This window comes from Chiloscyllium plagiosum, unplaced genomic scaffold, assembly GCF_037043375.1.
Source record: "Chiloscyllium plagiosum isolate Xiang-an unplaced genomic scaffold, Cpla_swu_hap1 HiC_scaffold_14, whole genome shotgun sequence".
In the NCBI taxonomy this organism is placed as follows: domain Eukaryota; kingdom Metazoa; phylum Chordata; class Chondrichthyes; order Orectolobiformes; family Hemiscylliidae; genus Chiloscyllium; species Chiloscyllium plagiosum.
In genome coordinates, this window is record NW_028270152.1 from 8,520,156 (window position 1) to 8,537,429 (window position 17,274).

At 41.2% G+C, this 17,274-nt stretch overlaps 1 protein-coding gene across 2 annotated transcripts in view; it reads right to left on the bottom strand.

The window, feature by feature from the left end:
* Window positions 1-2,755: 2,755 nt before the first annotated feature.
* Window positions 2,756-17,274, bottom strand: part of mcm2 (minichromosome maintenance complex component 2) — a 44,117-nt gene continuing 29,598 nt past the window's right edge. For both annotated transcript variants that reach the window (XM_043707602.2, XM_087994063.1), the window contains 5 exons: window positions 16,873-16,985; window positions 15,046-15,288; window positions 10,191-10,373; window positions 5,217-5,372; window positions 2,756-3,318 (listed from right to left, as the gene is read on the bottom strand). In XM_043707602.2, coding sequence (XP_043563537.1) covers window positions 3,208-3,318; window positions 5,217-5,372; window positions 10,191-10,373; window positions 15,046-15,288; window positions 16,873-16,985 — 806 coding nt within the window. In that variant the 3' untranslated portion in view covers window positions 2,756-3,207. The remainder of the gene's footprint in view (window positions 3,319-5,216; window positions 5,373-10,190; window positions 10,374-15,045; window positions 15,289-16,872; window positions 16,986-17,274) is intronic.

The window sequence follows — 17,274 nt, forward strand, 5'->3', positions numbered from 1 at the left end:
CCACCTACTCATGCATAAAAAGAATGGTGGTCAGGACATGAAGGGTAGACAGAAATGGTGCTGCATTTCCCAAGTGTTGTTGGATTTTAAGATGCAGAATTGGGCTGAGAAGTGGCAAATGGAGTTTAATGTGGAAAACTGTGAGGTAGTTCACTTCAGAAGAAGTAACAGGAATGCAGAGTACTAGGCTAATGGTAAAATTCTTGGCAGTGAAGACAAACAGACAGATCTTGGTGCATAAATCCCTGAAAATTGCCACCAGGTTGATAGGGTTGTTAAGAAGGCAGATGGTGTATTGTAGTTTATTGGTAGGGGGATTGAGTTTTGGAGCCAAGAGGTAATGCCTCAGCTGTGTAAGACACTGGTAAAGCCATACCTGGAGTATTGTGTACAGTTCTGCTCATTGCATTATAAAATGTGGAAGCTTTGGAAAGGGTTCAGAGGAGATTTACTAGAATGTGGCCTGGTATAGAAGGAAGGTCTTACGAGAAAAGGCTGAGGGAACTGAGGCTGTTTTCGTTGGAGAGAAGGTTGAGATGTGACTTAATCGAGATGTATAAGATAATCAGAGGATTGGATAGGGTGGACAGTGAAAGCCTTTTTCCTCGGATGGTAAGGCTAACATGAGGGGACATAGCTTTAAATTAAGGGCTGATAGATTTAGGATAGATATTAGGGGTCGTTTCTACATTCAGAGTAGAGGAATGTGGAACAGCCCACCTGCAACAGTAGTAGACTCACCGACATTAAGGGCATTTAAACAGGCATTGGACACACATATGGATAATAATGGAACAGTGTAGGTTAGATGGGCATCAGATTAATTTCACAGATTGGCGCAACATCAAGGTCTGAACGGCCTGAACCGTGCTGTAACGTTCTATTTTCATTCATTCAGCAAAAAATTCAATCACACTTCTGATTTGTATTGTTGGCTGTTAAGAGGGCCTTACGCAAGTCAATACACAGCCTTTGATCCTGTCTTGCAGCCATAAGATGTAAGAGGCAGTAGCCATTCAGTCTACTCTGTCATTCAGTGAGATCGCAGCCAATCGGATAATCCTCAATTCCCTTTTCCCTCCCATAACCCTGTATTCTGTTACTGTTTAAACGTTGGTCAGTCTTCGGTATACTAAACAATCCAACCTCAACAGCTCTCTGTGGTACAGAATTTTAGATTTACTGCTATTAAAAGAAATTCCTCATTTGTTTTAAATGGGCTACCTTTTACTCAGATTATACTTGCTTCTGCAAGGGGGGGGGGGGGGGGGGGGGAACCCTCACTACATCTACCCTGTTAAGCCTCCCCTAAGAATCTTGACGTTTCAATATGGTGACTTCTGATTCTTCTAACTCCAATGAATACAAGCCCAATCTCTCATCAGAAAATCCCTCCATTCCCAACGTCAACCTAGTGAACCTTCTCTGGACTACCTTCAATAAATCTTTCCTTGAACATGTGGACCAATATTATTTACAGTAGTCAAGACATGATGCAACTAGTTCCTTGAACAGTTTTAACAGACATCCCTATTATGATAGCCATTTCTTTTGATGTAAACGCCAACATTCCATTTGCCTTCATCACTACTTGCTGAACTCGTAAATATTTTCTGATCAGTTGGTTCAGAGATGTTATTATACACCTCTGGAGCAGATGGAACTTTAAACTCAAGTCTCCTGGCTCAGAGAGAGGGCCTCAACAATGCATAACAGGAGTCCTTCTGAATGTATATGTGAGATTTTCCCTCCCACTGTATATGTAGATATCTGGTCAACAGCAACTCCAGGCAGTTGATGGAGAATTCAGCAATGGTAACTCAGCATGAGCATGCCTTATAATTAATGAACACAGCAGTGTCCTACACCATTACTACCATCAGTTACTATAAGCTTACTGAATTTAGTTGCCTAAAGTCATTCACCACCAGGGACAGCAAATGCTGACTGCACATCAAACCCAGCTCCTCTGTGCAACTGAGAAATGCCAGAACCTGTTATTTTTCCCCGCAGTATTTCTGGAGAAACTGACAAGGGATCTGTATGAAATACTGAATGAGAGCAGCATTTTTAACTTTTGTACAATAATAATGGACACCCAATTACGCTCAAGTTATTCTCATGTTTTGTTGTACAAAGCATTTTCTAAAACCAAAATAGATTTTTGGCTAGTGTCAGGGCCAGCACAGGGTTATGGAATTTAGCTTCTCTTTCAAAAAATAAAAGTAGTAAATTATGCACCAGATTACATTGGGCCAAGCACAATGCTAATTGCACAGATTGCTTTATGTATCGGGCTCTCACACTCCAATTAATTGGAGCAGAAAATCAATAACAGTGCAGAAAAGGCACATAGCCAATATAGCCCAAGGTTAAGACTGTGGGTTCAGGTTTACTTGCATTGACTACAGTTTTACCTTGCTGATCTCATTGCAATGATGCAGCTTGAAATACTACCAACAACAGCACTATCTCAAGAAGCACCACTGGCCATCAACCAACTTGCATTTATATAATGCCTTTACTTAGTAAATCTCAACAGGCTTCACAGGAGCATCTCAAAGGGAACAAATAAAGCCAGTGTTTTGGGGAGGGAATTGCAGCATTTAGGAAACCAAACGCTCAGTTGCCAGCAATAGGGCCTTTAAAAGGAATATTCCACCCTTGCGTGACCATCTGCGTGGAGTTTACACTTTCTCCCCGTGCCTGCATGGGTTTCCTCCCTTTTTTTGTCATGGTTTGAAATGAAACAAGATTTTGGAAACATCTTCATTGATCATTGCAGAAACACAAGTTGGAGAATGTACACCTAGTTTTACTTATACACAGAAAACAGCACAATTGGGGCCAGTAATTATGCGAAATATAATAGCTTCAGAAAGGAAGTGTGACAATTTCATTACAAAAAGATACTACTTCATTATAAAAATGCACAAGTTCTATACAGACATTAATTGGTAAAGTTGACAGCCAAGTGGAGAAACAAATCCGATGCAGACAATCAAAATGCAACTGGATCAGAAAGTGCTCAAGTACTGCAAGTCTTTCATGAGTCACCAAGACTTCAGCTTAATTCATCCAAAACCAAGTACGCACTTCAACATTGCAATCATCTAAAAATGCTCATCCATGCCAGGGACATGATGTCAGTTTTTGTATTAAGCCAGCCTCCACATAGATTTCTTCTCTTCTCTTCTTTAAAACTAATTAGAATTGCTGTACAATTAATTTCCTTCGCATGTCGTGAGTGAATTTGTTAATTTTGAAGAGATCACTTTCATAGAATGAAGTCATGTTGTGAATATTGATTTGCCGAGCCTAGGAAAAGAAGCAGAACCTTAAACACAAGTAAATCAGTGCAAAACAGAAACCCCTCAATAGTTTTATTAAACAAAAAAACTAATAGTGACTAAACAATAGAATTCGATAAAGTTTATCACAAGCAAATGCGTACACCACAAAATTTTACATCAAGTGATAACTGGATCTTGGAACAAGAAGAAATAACTTAGGCTACCATTTTAAAGGCTCCCATATACTGTTATTGTTGTCTTGCCCACAATTATACCAGCTAACCTCTCACTGCATTTACACCTGTCAGTTAGGCTTTCACAGACAGGTGGGGACAGAACAACTAAAAAACAAATTTCCTGAAGAGGCACAAAATCTTGGAATCCCGTGTAACCAAAATATAACTGGCTTCAGTCATTAAAATAACACCTGCCAATTATAATCCAGAAATTGCTCTATTTTCAGTTCCTTAAAATGCTCAGAATATCTAGTGTGGGCGCAGGCCATTTGGCCCATTGAGTCCACACCAATCCTACAAAGAGCACTCCGCCCTATCTCTACAACCCTGCACTTCGTATGGCTAATCCACATAGCCTGCACATCCCTGGACACTATGGACAATTTGACATAGCCAATCTATCTAACCTGCACCTCTTTGGACTGTGGTAGGAAACCAGAGCACTTTTCAGCCTTTCCTCATAAGACTGACCGTCCATATGTGGTATCAGTCTAATGAACCATCTGTGGACTGTCTCCAATGCCAATGGGAATACAGCAGGGAGAATTTCCCTCCACTCCCCAAAACTGGCTTGCAATTTTAAAATCTGCCTTCTCACATGCCCAGAGAGATGATATGGTTTTTGAGTGAGGTGGTTACACGTACCACAATTGTGTTGGGCAAGCTAATGGACCAGAGAGTTTTCTTTCCTGTCCATTATTATCTTACATACAGAATTGGTAGCAACATCTAAATTTGGTTCTAAAACTCAAAGGAAGAGGACAGAATCTAATTATTTTAAGTAGAACTGTTCTACGTCAAAGCCCAAAAACTGGTCCCACATAATCTTATCCTTTGTGTACATTGTTGAGAGAACAGGTGCATGCAACTGTCCCTTTAACCTCCCTTGTTCAGACCATTTCAACTTTTCAGATGACATACTCACACTATGATTTGGTTTCACAGGTACAGTGACATTAGTCACACCTTCCTTTAATCGGTCCCAAGGTTTGCATGCCTTTTCAGTGTTAACAAGTTACTTGCCGATAGGGGATATATCCAATTGTGCATCCACTTACTACTATAGAATACTAAGATACCAGAGTTAATTTTATCCCCCTTTCCTCCTTACTCAAGGACAGCCTTTCCCAAATTACCAAGTGAAACTGGAGCTTCTTTGTTTGAAATACACAGGGCACAGCATGCATCTACAGAACAACAGGAGAGTTAGGGGAGGTGGTGGGGTGTTCTGTGGACAGTTTCAAATCCTACCATATAGCTGGTGGTATTTAAATACTTTTAGTTTGGAATTGAAAGCTAGTCTCAGTAATGGTGACTACGACAACAATGGTTGATTATTGTAGAAACCCAAAAGTGGTTCACAAATGTCTATTCGGAACTGAAATCTGTCATCCTTACCTGGTGTAGCCTACGTGTGACTGACCCACAGAAGTGCAGTCAACTCACAACTGCCCTCTAAATGGTCTGAACAAGCCATTCAGTTCAGGACATGGGCAATAAATGTTGGCTTTGCCAACAACACCTATATCCAGTGAAAGAATACAGAAAAAATTGCTGCCCTGCATTGTTTATTTTCAGTAAATTAGAACAGATCTTAAAAGTGATCTTGAAGTGCTCAGTTGTAATAAAATTGACGAGACCACAGATTTCACCATTAACCAGAACTACCAAATATATTTTTCTTTACCTTTTCCACCAAATCTTTTTCTGGGATTTCAATGGTGTCCTGTTGTGCCCCATATCTATTACGTTGGTAGGTAGCCTGTTCCGCCACTAACTGCTTCAGAACGAACAGCAGTAGCTCATTATTGTCTCGCTTGAATGTCAAGTACCTTGAAAATGTCTGAGGGGTATGGGTGAAGAAAAAGCAAGAAAACATAATTGCAGTGGTTAGAAATAATTGTTTTTCTCTAACAAATCCCATGAGTTCAGTTTTTAAAAACCAAAATGAAATTTGAACAACAGGAAAGCCTTTTGCTTCAGCATCCATTTTAATCCTGCCCAACATAAGAGAATTCCCTAATAGATCCTCATGTGTAATGAATTTGGATAGTTTGAATCCAGCTTTTATAACGTGTATACCCAACAATGCAAACAAATATCCCCATGAGATACCATTAATTACAGGATCAGTGAATCATAGTTGCATAAGTACTGTTACTTAGATTTCTTTAGGCAGATGGGTTCAGCAGAAAATAGACATTTGTCTATTTAATTTATTTAAAAAATTCAAAATTGGAAGCAAAAGAAATATTTCTCTAGGGGAACAAGAAATTCATGAGCCAGCTGATGCCAACTGAAAACGTCTGCAACTGCAGGCAAAACTTTAAAATCAAACTAGACTACCACTGGCACACTCACTTTAACATTGCAGTGTGGCACAATTGTGCAACAATGGCATACTGGCATAGATTAAATCACATGTGTTACAGACTAGGCCAGACTCCCTCAAAACATTATAAGAAGGTATTCTAGATCCTAACTTTTTCTTATTTTAAAGGCAGATGTGAGGTAGGTATTCTCGGTGTGACGCAACTGGTCAAACCACTCGGCTTTAAGCAAAACAGAATTTATTTAAACACTATGGTTGAAACAAAAGAAAATGGAATTTCGAATGACTTAACTATTTGGAAACTCAACTGACTTGACATAGCAACTTGACTAAGGAGCTGCTTTAATTCCCATAATATCTCATAAACACCCCCTGACAAAAGGTAAATTCTAACACTGGTTCTTACAGACAGGAGAGATTTCAGAGACAGAAACCAGTCAAGAAGCATGGAATCTTTTTCACTGTAGCAGCTTCTGTGACTGCTATCAGAAACTTCTCTGCTACAACTAAAAGAACTAGAAAAAACTTAAACTGGGAGAACTGGATGTTTAAGAAGGAAATTGAAGGGAAAGTTAGAACAAGGGAAGTCAAGAAAACAACTGTATCAATGAAGCAGAAAACTCAAAAAGGGACCATGCTGTAAGATTGAGTGAAATAGGAGTTGATGGGAAGGGTGAGGGCAGTAACAAATTAAAAATACTATATAATCAATGCACGAAGCATTAGAAATAAGATGGATGAGCTTGAGGCTCTTTTGGAAATTGGCATACGATTTTGTGGGGATAACTGAGACGTGGCTTCAAGTGGACAGGGCCTGGGAAATGAATATTCAAGGCTACACGTGCTATCGTAAGGATGAACTGACGGGCAGAGGGGGTAGGGTGACCATGTTGGTAAGGGATGATATTCAGTCCCTTGTGCGGGGGGGGGGGGGGGGGGGGGGGGGAGACTTAGAATCAAGGGGATGTAGAGTCAGTATGGATAGAGCTGAGAAATGCTAAGGGTAAAAAGACCCTCTTGGGAGTTATCTATAGGCCCCTAAACAGTAGTCTGGATGTCGGATGCAAGTTGAATCAGGAGCTGAAATTGGCCTGTCGCAAAGATGTTACTACAGTTGTTATGGGGGATTTCAACATGTGGGCCTCAAAAAAGACTTTGTGGAGTGCCTCCGAGATGGATTCTTAGAACAGCTGGTGCTTGAGCCTACCAGGGAGAAGGCATTTTTGGATCTGGTATTGTGCAACGAACCAGAATTGGTCAGGGACCTCGAAGTAAAGGAGCCATTGGGAAGTAGTGACCATAATACAATAAGCTTCAATCTGCAATTTGAGAGGGAGAGGGTACAATTGGAAGTGACAATATTTCAGTTGAATAAAGGGAACTATGGAGCTACGAGGGAGGAGCTGGCCAAAGTTCAATGGTGCAATACCTTAGCAGGGATGACAGTGGAGGCACAATGGCAGATATTTCTGTGTATAATGCAGAAGATGCAGGATTAGTTCATTCCAAAAAGGAAGAAAGGTCCTAGGAGGAGGCAGGGGTGGCCGTGGCTGACGAGGGAAGTTAAGAAACATATAAAGTTAAAAGAGAAAAAGTATAACATAGCAAAGATAAGTGGGAAAACGGAGGACTGGGTAGCTTTTAATGAACAACAGAGGATTACTAAGAAGGAAATACGCAGAGAAAAAAAATGAGGTATGAAGGTAAACTGGCCAAAAATATAAAGGAGGATAGTAAAAGCTTTTTTAGGTATGTGAAAGGGAAAAAAAATGGTTAAGACTAAAATTGGGTCCTTGAAGACAGAAACAGGGGAATATATTATGGGGAACAAAGAAATAGCAGAAGAATTGAATTGGTACTTCAGATCTGTGTTCACTGGGGAAGACACAAGCAATCTCCCTGAGGTAACATGGCTGAAGGACCTGAACTGAAGGGAATTTATATTTGCCAGGATTTGGTGTTGGAGAGACTGTTAGGTCTGAAGGTTGATAAGTCCCCAGGGCCGGATGGTCTACATCCCAGGGTACTGAAGGAGGTGGCTCGAGAAATCGTGAATGCATTGGTGATTATTTTCCAGAGTTCGATAGATTCGGGATCAGTTCCTGCGGATTGGAGGGCGGCTAAAGTTGTACCACTTTAAGAAAGGTGGGAGAGAGAAAGCAGGAAATTATAGACCAGTTAGTCTGACCTCAGTGGTGGGAAAGATGCTGAAGTCTATTATAAAGAATTAAATTACGACACATCTGGATAGTAGTAACAGGATAGGTCAGAGTCAGCATGGATTTAGAAGGGGAAATCATGCTTGACTAATCTTCTTGAATTTTTTGAGGATGTAACTCTGAAGATGGATGAGGGAGATCCAGTAGATGTAGTGTACCTGGACTTTCAGAAAGCTTTTGATAAAGTCCAACATAGGAGGTCAGTGAGCAAAATTAGGGTGCATGGTATTGGGAGCAAAGTACTAACTTGGATTGAATGTTTCCTGTCAGCCAACCAACAGAGTAGTGATAAACTGCTCCATTTTGGAATGGCAGGTAGTGACCAGTGGGGTACTGCAGGGATCAGTGCTTTTTACAATATATATTAATGATATAGAAGATGGTATTAGTAATAACATTAGCAAATTTGCTGATGATACTAAGCTGGGTGGCAGGGTGAAATGTGAGGAGGATGTTAGGAGATTACAGGGTGACCTGGACAGGTTAGGTGAGTAGTCAGATGCATGGCAGATGCAATTTAATGTGGATAAATGTATGGTTATCCACTTTGGTGGCAAGAACAGGAAGGCAGATTACTACCTAAATGGAATCAATTTAGGTAAAGGGGCAGGAGAGAGAGATCTGGGTGTTCTTGTACATCAGTCAATGAAGGTAAGCATGCAGGTACAGCAGGTAGTGAAGAAGGCTAATAGCATGCTGGCCTTCATAATAAGAGGGATTGAGTATAGAAGCAAAGAGGTTCTTCTGCAGCTGTACAGGGCCCTGGTGAGACCACACCTGGAGTACTGTGTGTAGTTCTGGTCTCCAAATTTGAGGAAAGACATTCTGGCTATTGAGGGAGTGCAGCGTAGGTTCACGAGGTCAATTCCTGGAATGGCAGAACTACCTTACGCTGAAAGACTGGAGCGACTGGGCTTGTATACCCTTGAGTTTAGAAGGCTGAGAGGGGATCTGATTGAGACATATAAGATTATTAAAGGATTGGACATTCTGGAGGCAGGAAACATGTTTCCGCTGATGGGTGAGTGCCGAACCAGAGGACACAGCTTAAAAATACGGGGTAGACCATTTAGGACAGAGATGAGGAGAAACGTCTTCACCCAGAGAGTGGTGGCTGAGTGGAATGCTCTGCCCCAGAGGGCAGTGGAGGCCCAGTCTCTGGATTCATTTAAGAAAGAGTTGGATAGAGCTCTCAAGGATAGTGGAATCAAGGGTTATGGAGATAAGGCAGGAACAGGATACTGATTAAGGATGATCAGCCACGATCACATTGAATGGTGATGCAGGATCGAAGGGCAGAATGGCCTACTCCTGCACCTATTGTCTATTGTCATAACTGACCACTCCCCCCCCCGCCATTGTTAAATTCGACTCTTTCCCAGACATTTTGGTATCTCTGCCTTTATGACCACACTGAAGAAAAAACACCCAAGGATAAAATAACCTTGTTAAAAGGGCAGCAGTGTCATATGTGTATTTGACTCCAGAGGATCCACAAGGTCTGCACTCTAAACATGCAAAATTAGGTAAGAATTCGTCACTTACAATCATAGGCCTACCAACCCTATTTAAGACAAAGACACAAGATGTAAGAGCAGAAGTAGGCCATTCAGTTTCAGCCTGTTCTGTTGTTCAATGAGATCATGGCTGATCTGGTAATCCTCAACACCACTTTCCTGCCTTTTTCCTATTATACTTTTGTTTTGTGCAGTACAAGAAGAAACATTTATGTCACACTATTCCTTCATGTATCTGATATGATCTTAAACTTTCTGGAGTAATCATGTCCAGGATTCTTTGTCAGAGGATTGAAAAGAACAGGGTTAAAATTTCCAGTCAGCCTTACAGAGCTGGGAGCATTCTTTTATTTATACCCCGGTACTGAAGAAAGATCAAGACAGTTTGACTTGACATAATCAGATTACAAATAACAAGGGGGAAAAAGAGTAACCCATATCCATGTATTTTATTGATAAGAAAATCTAATCACTAGTAAAATGAAGCGTTTCACACTTTTCAATTAGTGCTCAAAACTACAGCCATTTTCCATTTTACCACACAACAGTAGGAGTAACAAAAAAGCAATGAAACAAGTCTCCCACAGGCTCACCTTCCTCATGCTCCTCATTACACTGAACTTCTGTGTGTCGATAAAGCTTTCCAGCATGACCCGAATGGCCATGTTGACATCATCCTCCATCACATAATCTCGGAGGTGAATGCGAGCGTGTGCCTCAGCCATACGAATCATGGATTCAATGTGTCGCACTGTGATAGGAATACTGCCAGTAGCCTGTACGAGAGAAAGGGTACTTTCTGTAAACCTGTATGAAACTGGCCACATTAAGAGAATGCTTAAACCTCAGTACAGATTTTGTTTTTGGAAAGGCGGAGTTCAGTCTCCAACTTATTGTACATTTATCAAGTGGCAATGTAGTACTTAGGGCTAGGACTAATAATCCAGGGGCCTAGGCTGGAGGTATGGGTTTGAATCTCACCACGGCAGATGGTCAAAATTAGAGGTCGATTTTTAAAAAAAATCTGGTATTTAAAGCTGGTCTAATGGCAATCACCTAATCATGTTCAATTGATGTAAAAAACCCGTCTGGTTCAATGGCCTTTCGAGAAGGAAATCTGCCATCCTGATCTGGTCTAGCCATGTGAGTCCAGACTCTCAGCAATGCAGTTGTCCCTTAACTGTCTTCTGAAAGGCCTAGCAAGCCACTCAATTTGTACCACATCAGTTTAGGCAATGAAAATGGTATTGGCAAACAACACAGCTCTGCTGCTCCAACTTATCAATATCTGGAGGTTTGTACCACGATTGGGAGATCTGCCCCACAGACTCAGGAAGCAGAAGCCTGACTTAGTCATATTCATGGAATCATGCCGTACAGAATGCCTCAAACCAATACCATCATAAACCCTTTCCTACCAATAGATCCATTGAAAGGGATGGTGTAATGATACACAGTTGGGAGTACCCATCATTGACTCTGAACCCCACCACAAAGTCTCACATTAATCTGAAGCATCAGATTAAACATGGGAGGGAGCCTTCTTGCTGATTAATATCTAGCATCCCTCTTCATCTGAGGAACAACAAGTCCTACACATTGAATAAAACTTGTAGCAAGCTTGGAAGGTAGCAAAGGCATAGAATGTACTTTGGGTGAAGGATTTCTGTGCCCAACACCAAAAGTAGCTCAGTCCGAAAGGGCACAGATGCTATACTTAGGCTGCAGCAAGCGATAAAGGAACCAACAAGAGGGAAAAATTGACATGACTTCATCCTCACCAAGTTAGTTGCTTCTGTTGCATTTTGAACTTCTCTACCCTAGGGAAAACACCATTGCTATTCACCCTATCTATGCTGCTCAGCATTTTATAAACTTCTATAAGGTTACCCCTTAACCTCCCACGCTCCAGTGAAAAAAATTCCCAGCTAATCTGCCTCTCCCTATAACTCAAACCTTCCAGCCCTGGCAACATCCTGGTGAATCTTTTCTTAACTCTCTGCAATTTAGTAATATCTTTCCTATCGTAGGACAACCAGAACTATACACAGTACTTCAAAAGTGGCCTGTCCAAGGTCCTGTACAACCTTAACATGAGGTCTCATTTACAGTTCCTCAGTTCAGCCCATAGGACTCGAGAGTGCTTGCCTCCTCATTACATCCTCCCTCAGCACAGATGTGATTGTTTCCAATCAGTTTCCACCCTCTCTGCAGTTTGTTCCAGCCTTCTTGTAAACCTTATAACCTGCTGGGTTTAGTCTCCGGCCCTGACCATCCCACAGCCATGTCTCCATAATGGCTACTAGATCACAGTTTCTAATTTGAAACTATGCCTGCAGTTTATTTACTTCGTTCCTTAGACTCAGTGTATTTGTATAAAGAGCTCTAATTTTGGCTGAACTGTCTAAATCTTTCCTTCAGCATTTTTTATTATTTCTTCCTCCTGGCTTACTCTTGATATAGGAGCAGGACATTCAGCCCATTGACTCCACACCACCCCTCTGAACAACATCCCACCCAGAACCACCCTCCTACCCCTGCATTTCCCACGGCTAATTCACCTAGCCTACACATTCCTAGATACTATGGGCAATTTAGCATGACCAATCCAAATAAAATGCACATCCTTGGACTGTGAGAGAAAACCAGAGCACCCAGAGGATATCCACACAGACAACGGGAGATTGTACAAACTCCACGCAGTCGCCTCAGGGTGGATTCAAACCCAGGTCCCTGACGCTATGAGGCTAACCAGTGAGCCGTCTTAATACACTCAATACACTTTTTAACAGTCCGCCTTGTTCACTAAACTTGCCCAGTTTGCACATTCCAAAAGACTCTACCTTCTCCTTACGTTCTGACCTGCTGCTCTGATTCTCACCCCTCATACAAGTTCTCCACTCAGCCTCTGATCCAAAGAAAATCTTCATGTATCTAACTTTGCTTCATAACTGATGTTTTCCACTCCAATCAACATCCTCAAACACCTTCACGGACTAGTTGGATTACTTCATAGATTTCCAGCGTAATGTCCCCATTCTTATATCTCAGCTAATAAGTGTCCCACGTGACTTCTCAACTGACCTTTCTTCCTGTCCAGTCACCTTCAGGAATGTGTGGACATTTCTCTACACGTCAGGTTCCTACCATGTATTGTACGTTTCCTTGCCTTGTTACACATAAAAACAGAAATTGCTGGAAAAGATCAGCAGGTCTGGCAGCATCTATGAAGGGAAATCAGACTTAACGTTTCAGGTCCAGTCACCCTCCCACAGAACTTGACTTGTCAGTTTAGTTGACTTTCCTCAAAAGCATTATATCACTTTTCATCAGACTGAATTGTATTTGCCTCACTTTTCCATTCACCTGACTTGTCCATGGTTCTATTTAGTCCAAAGTTTTCTTCTCATCAACCACACACAACTTATTTATCATCTGCAAGCCTCCTAATAATGCTTCTATGTTTACATCTAGACCATTGATATATACTACAAATAGCAAGACACCTTTTATAGAAACCTGCAGAACCATGCAAATGTGTTTAAGTCAGTGATGACAATTATTTTTTGCTTCCTGTCTTCAATTTTAATTTCAGATTCAACTTGCCCTGTGCCTTGAACCCCACAGGTTTTTACTTTCATGACAAGTCGGCAATGTGGGATCGTGTCTAAAGCCTTGCTACGAGAAAGTGAGGACAGCAGATGCTGGAGATCAGAGCTGGAAAATGTGTTGCTGGAAAAGTGCAGCAGGTCAGGCAGCATCAAAGCAGCAGGAGAATTGACATTTCGGGCATAAGCCCTTCTCCAGGATTCCTGAAGAAGGGCTTATGCCCGAAATGTCGATTCTCCTACTCCTTTGATGCTGCCTGACCTGTTGCGCTTTTCCAGCAACACATTTTTCAGCTAAAGTCTTGCTACAGCAAACAGACTCCCTGTCCTAACTGAGTCTTATTTGTTACCTCGCCAACAGCATTTGTTTAGCAGCTATTATGAAGTATATTTGAGGAACTTTGAAGTGAAATAATTACTTAGCTAGAATAGTAAATTGCCATAGTTGCACCCAGAGGGCTGCTCTTAGAAACAAATATCTGGTGGGTGGTTTAATCTAAGGGTCACTACACCTCAAGGAATGGAAGAGGGTGAAAACGATCTCAACTGGAGCAGGAATGAAACCACACTGTTGGTATCATTCTGCATTGCAAACTAGTCATTCAGCCAACCAAGCTAACCAACTCCATTTAAATAAATTACAATCAGTTAACGTGGATTACCAAGAGAAAGCGATGTTCAACAAAGCTTAAGAGAGTTCTTTGTGTGAGGGTTACAGATATAAGTGCACAGTCTCAAAGATTCCAATGTTAATGCACAGGTGAACCATATGGAATTAGGAGGTATCAAATTAGATATAAAACTGAAGAGTTGTCATTCAGATTTTAAAGTAGGTGGCAGTTCACTACTTTGTTCAATGTGTACACTAAATTATATACATTAATATTTACACAGCACAGAATCAGGCCAGAGAGGCATTTGTGGTTCACACAGTGCGCTCCCAGTGTACTTCATTTAAACCCATCACCACATTCAATTGTGTTCTCCTTATCTACTTCTTTTAATGCCTCTATGCGATTTACCTTAACCACTCTACAATGTAACAGGCTCTATGTGCTTAATATCAGACAGCGTTTTGCCTATTTCAAACTGACTGAAAATAATTTCTTGCTCGTTGAACAGTTTTTGGGATTCTTGATGCTCTGGTATAGTATCTTGAAACACAACAACATCAGGAGGTGGATTTCCTATTTATGCATTGAGTGGCTAGAAATTGGATTGCACTGCTCAGGTGTGTGGTGGAGCCAGTTCAAGTGCAGCTTTGAAAGAGAATGGAATCATAATTTGATGAGAGAGGATTTTCAAAAATCCAAGTGGACTAGGATGGAGTTACTTTCACAGAGGACTACCATGGATACCAAAATCTGAAGGGTCGCCACCTGAACTGGAAGCATTCTATGATGTAAAACTAGAAATTGAAAGAAAAAGGTATTACATTTTATTAACATATTCAGAAAATTTTAAAACAATGATTGAAATGCTAAATTTCATTGTTACTGAGTTTTCAAAAACAAAGTCACACATGTGAATAGAGAAGCAAAGAAAATTGCTTTATAATAACAATTCTCTATAGTCCCAGTTTCTCTTCAGAATTATTAAGAGGAAGCAATGGTATGGGGGCTCAGAATACAGGACCTTGATATCTTGAAGATGTAAAATCAATACAGAGAGCCCGAAAAAGGGTGTCTAAATTTGCGGATATACAAACAGCAGGAAAGCAAAGAAAGAAAGCAGCACGTTGACTCTGTTCAAATAGCTACTGAGATGATAAAGGAACTATGAAGAAATCTTCAAACAAGCACAAGTGAGGGTCAGAGTGGAAAACTAATAGCTTTCTTACCATCGACTCTTTACGGAGGTCACTGTACATCTTGGCCACTTTGTCCTGGTCCATCTGGTTCAATTTGGGATGAACTTTCTCTTTGCCATAGATTATGTATTTTTTCAGCAGTTCCTGTGGAATGGGATCCACCCCATATGTGTTTGGCAAGTAAGCTTCTTCTGCATCTCCATTCATACAGTCTTTATTGCTTGGGTGGTTTTTGATATGACTGGCCACAACAAAGCGAGCCAGTAATTCATCCTGTACAAGACAGATGGTGAATATTTACAGCTGTCATTCGGTGATATGTAGCATTAAAAATTCTCAAAATAATCGGGGATAAGGAAGGATGGCACAGTGTCCCAGTAGTACATGACACTAGATTTACAATTAGTTGAAAATTTACAACACGGGAAACCATTCAGACCATTCTTGTATCTGATAAAATATATCCAGCCGAATCCAGTTGTTAGCTCTCGGTCTGCAGCTCTCTGAATAAGCGCACCATGAGTGCATATTGCATATGAAAAATAAAGTTCTGAGGGTTTCTCCCTCATCACCCTCAATGGGGCAGCACGTTGGCTCAGTGGTTAGCACTGTTGCCTCACAGCGGCAGGGACCCAGGTTCGATTCCTGCTTTGGGTGACTGTCCACATTCTCCCCATGTCTGCATGGGTTGCCTCCAGGTGCTCTGGTTTCCTCTCACAAGATGTGCAGGTTAGGTGAATTGGCTGTGCTAAATTGACCATAGCGCTCAGGGATATATAGGTTAGGTACACAAGTCAGGGGTAAATGTAGGGGAATGGGTCTGGGTGGGATGCTCTTCAGAGGGTTGGTGTGGACTTGTTGGGCCGAATGGCCTGTTTCCACACAGTAGGGATCCTAATTCTAAAATCCTTTCAGAAAGTGAATCCCAGGTTCCCACCATCAATCACCTGGGTGAAGAAATTCTCAATTTCCTTCTTGCCTTTCTACCAATAACTTAATTTAAAACCCATGGAATGGTGGCCCTTATTTCAAGTAGGTTGGATGCCTTACTGAAACTGTATAAAGTACTGGTGAGACCACATCTGGAGTACTGAGAGCAATTTTGGTTCCATTATTTAAATAAAGATTTCAATTCATTGCAGATAGCTCAGAGAAGTCTCATTAGGATGATGCCTAATGAGCAAAGGCTGAAGAGGTTGGGACTCTACCTTCTGAAGTTTAGCAGAATGAGAGGGGAGTTCATTGAAACATAGAATTCTTAAGGGGCTTGCCAGGGTAAATGCTAAGGGGCTGTTTCCCCTCATGTGACAATCTAGGACCAAAGGGCAGAGATTCAGAGTAAGAGTGCCCATTTAAGTCTGAGATGAGGAAGAATTTCTTTTCAAAGGGAGGGTTGAGTGCCTTTGGAACGCCTTGCCACGGGGAAAGGGCAGGAAAGTGAGAAATGTCAGCTCAGCCATGATCCTATTGAATGGCAGAGCAGACTTAAGGGGCCAAATGGTCTCCTTCCGTTCTTATTTCTTACCACTGATTGAAAAGAAACTCAAGGTCCAACACAGTAACCTGGGACAATTTTAAATCACATTATCTCAATAATGGTAAAAACAATGACTGCAGACGCTGGAAACCAGATTCTGAATTAGTGGTGCTGGAAGAGCACAGCAGTTCAGGCAGCATCCGAGGAGTAGTGATTTTACTGCTCCTTTGGATGCTGCCTGGACTGCTGTGCTCTTCCAGCACCACTTATCCAGTTATCTCAGTAATGGGCATAGCCAATTTATTTGGCTCTAAGTAGGTGGTGTAATATGACATTTATATCAAAAATATATGTGAATGAGGACCAAATTTAAATCATACCTGAACAGGGTCAATGGTGTCTCTAACAACACAAAGAATGTCAAATCTGGACACAATAGGCTCTGATAGATCCACATTTTCCGCAAAGGTCAAAGAAGGATCATACCGGCCACCTGAACAGAGCAAAGGTACATTAAAAACTTTAAACATAGTCTCTCAGATGATCCTGAAATGTTATTTCACTATTCATCGATAAGACCGTAACATGCAACGGCAAAATAATCGTTCAGCCCATCAAGTCTACTCCACCATTTAATGAGATCATGGCTAATCTGACAATCCTCAACTCCACTTTCCTACCTGATCCCGATAGCCTCAGATTCCCTGACTGATTAAAAAATTGTCTATCTCAGCATGGAATATATTTAATGACTCAGCCCTGTCAAATGATCTCATCACATA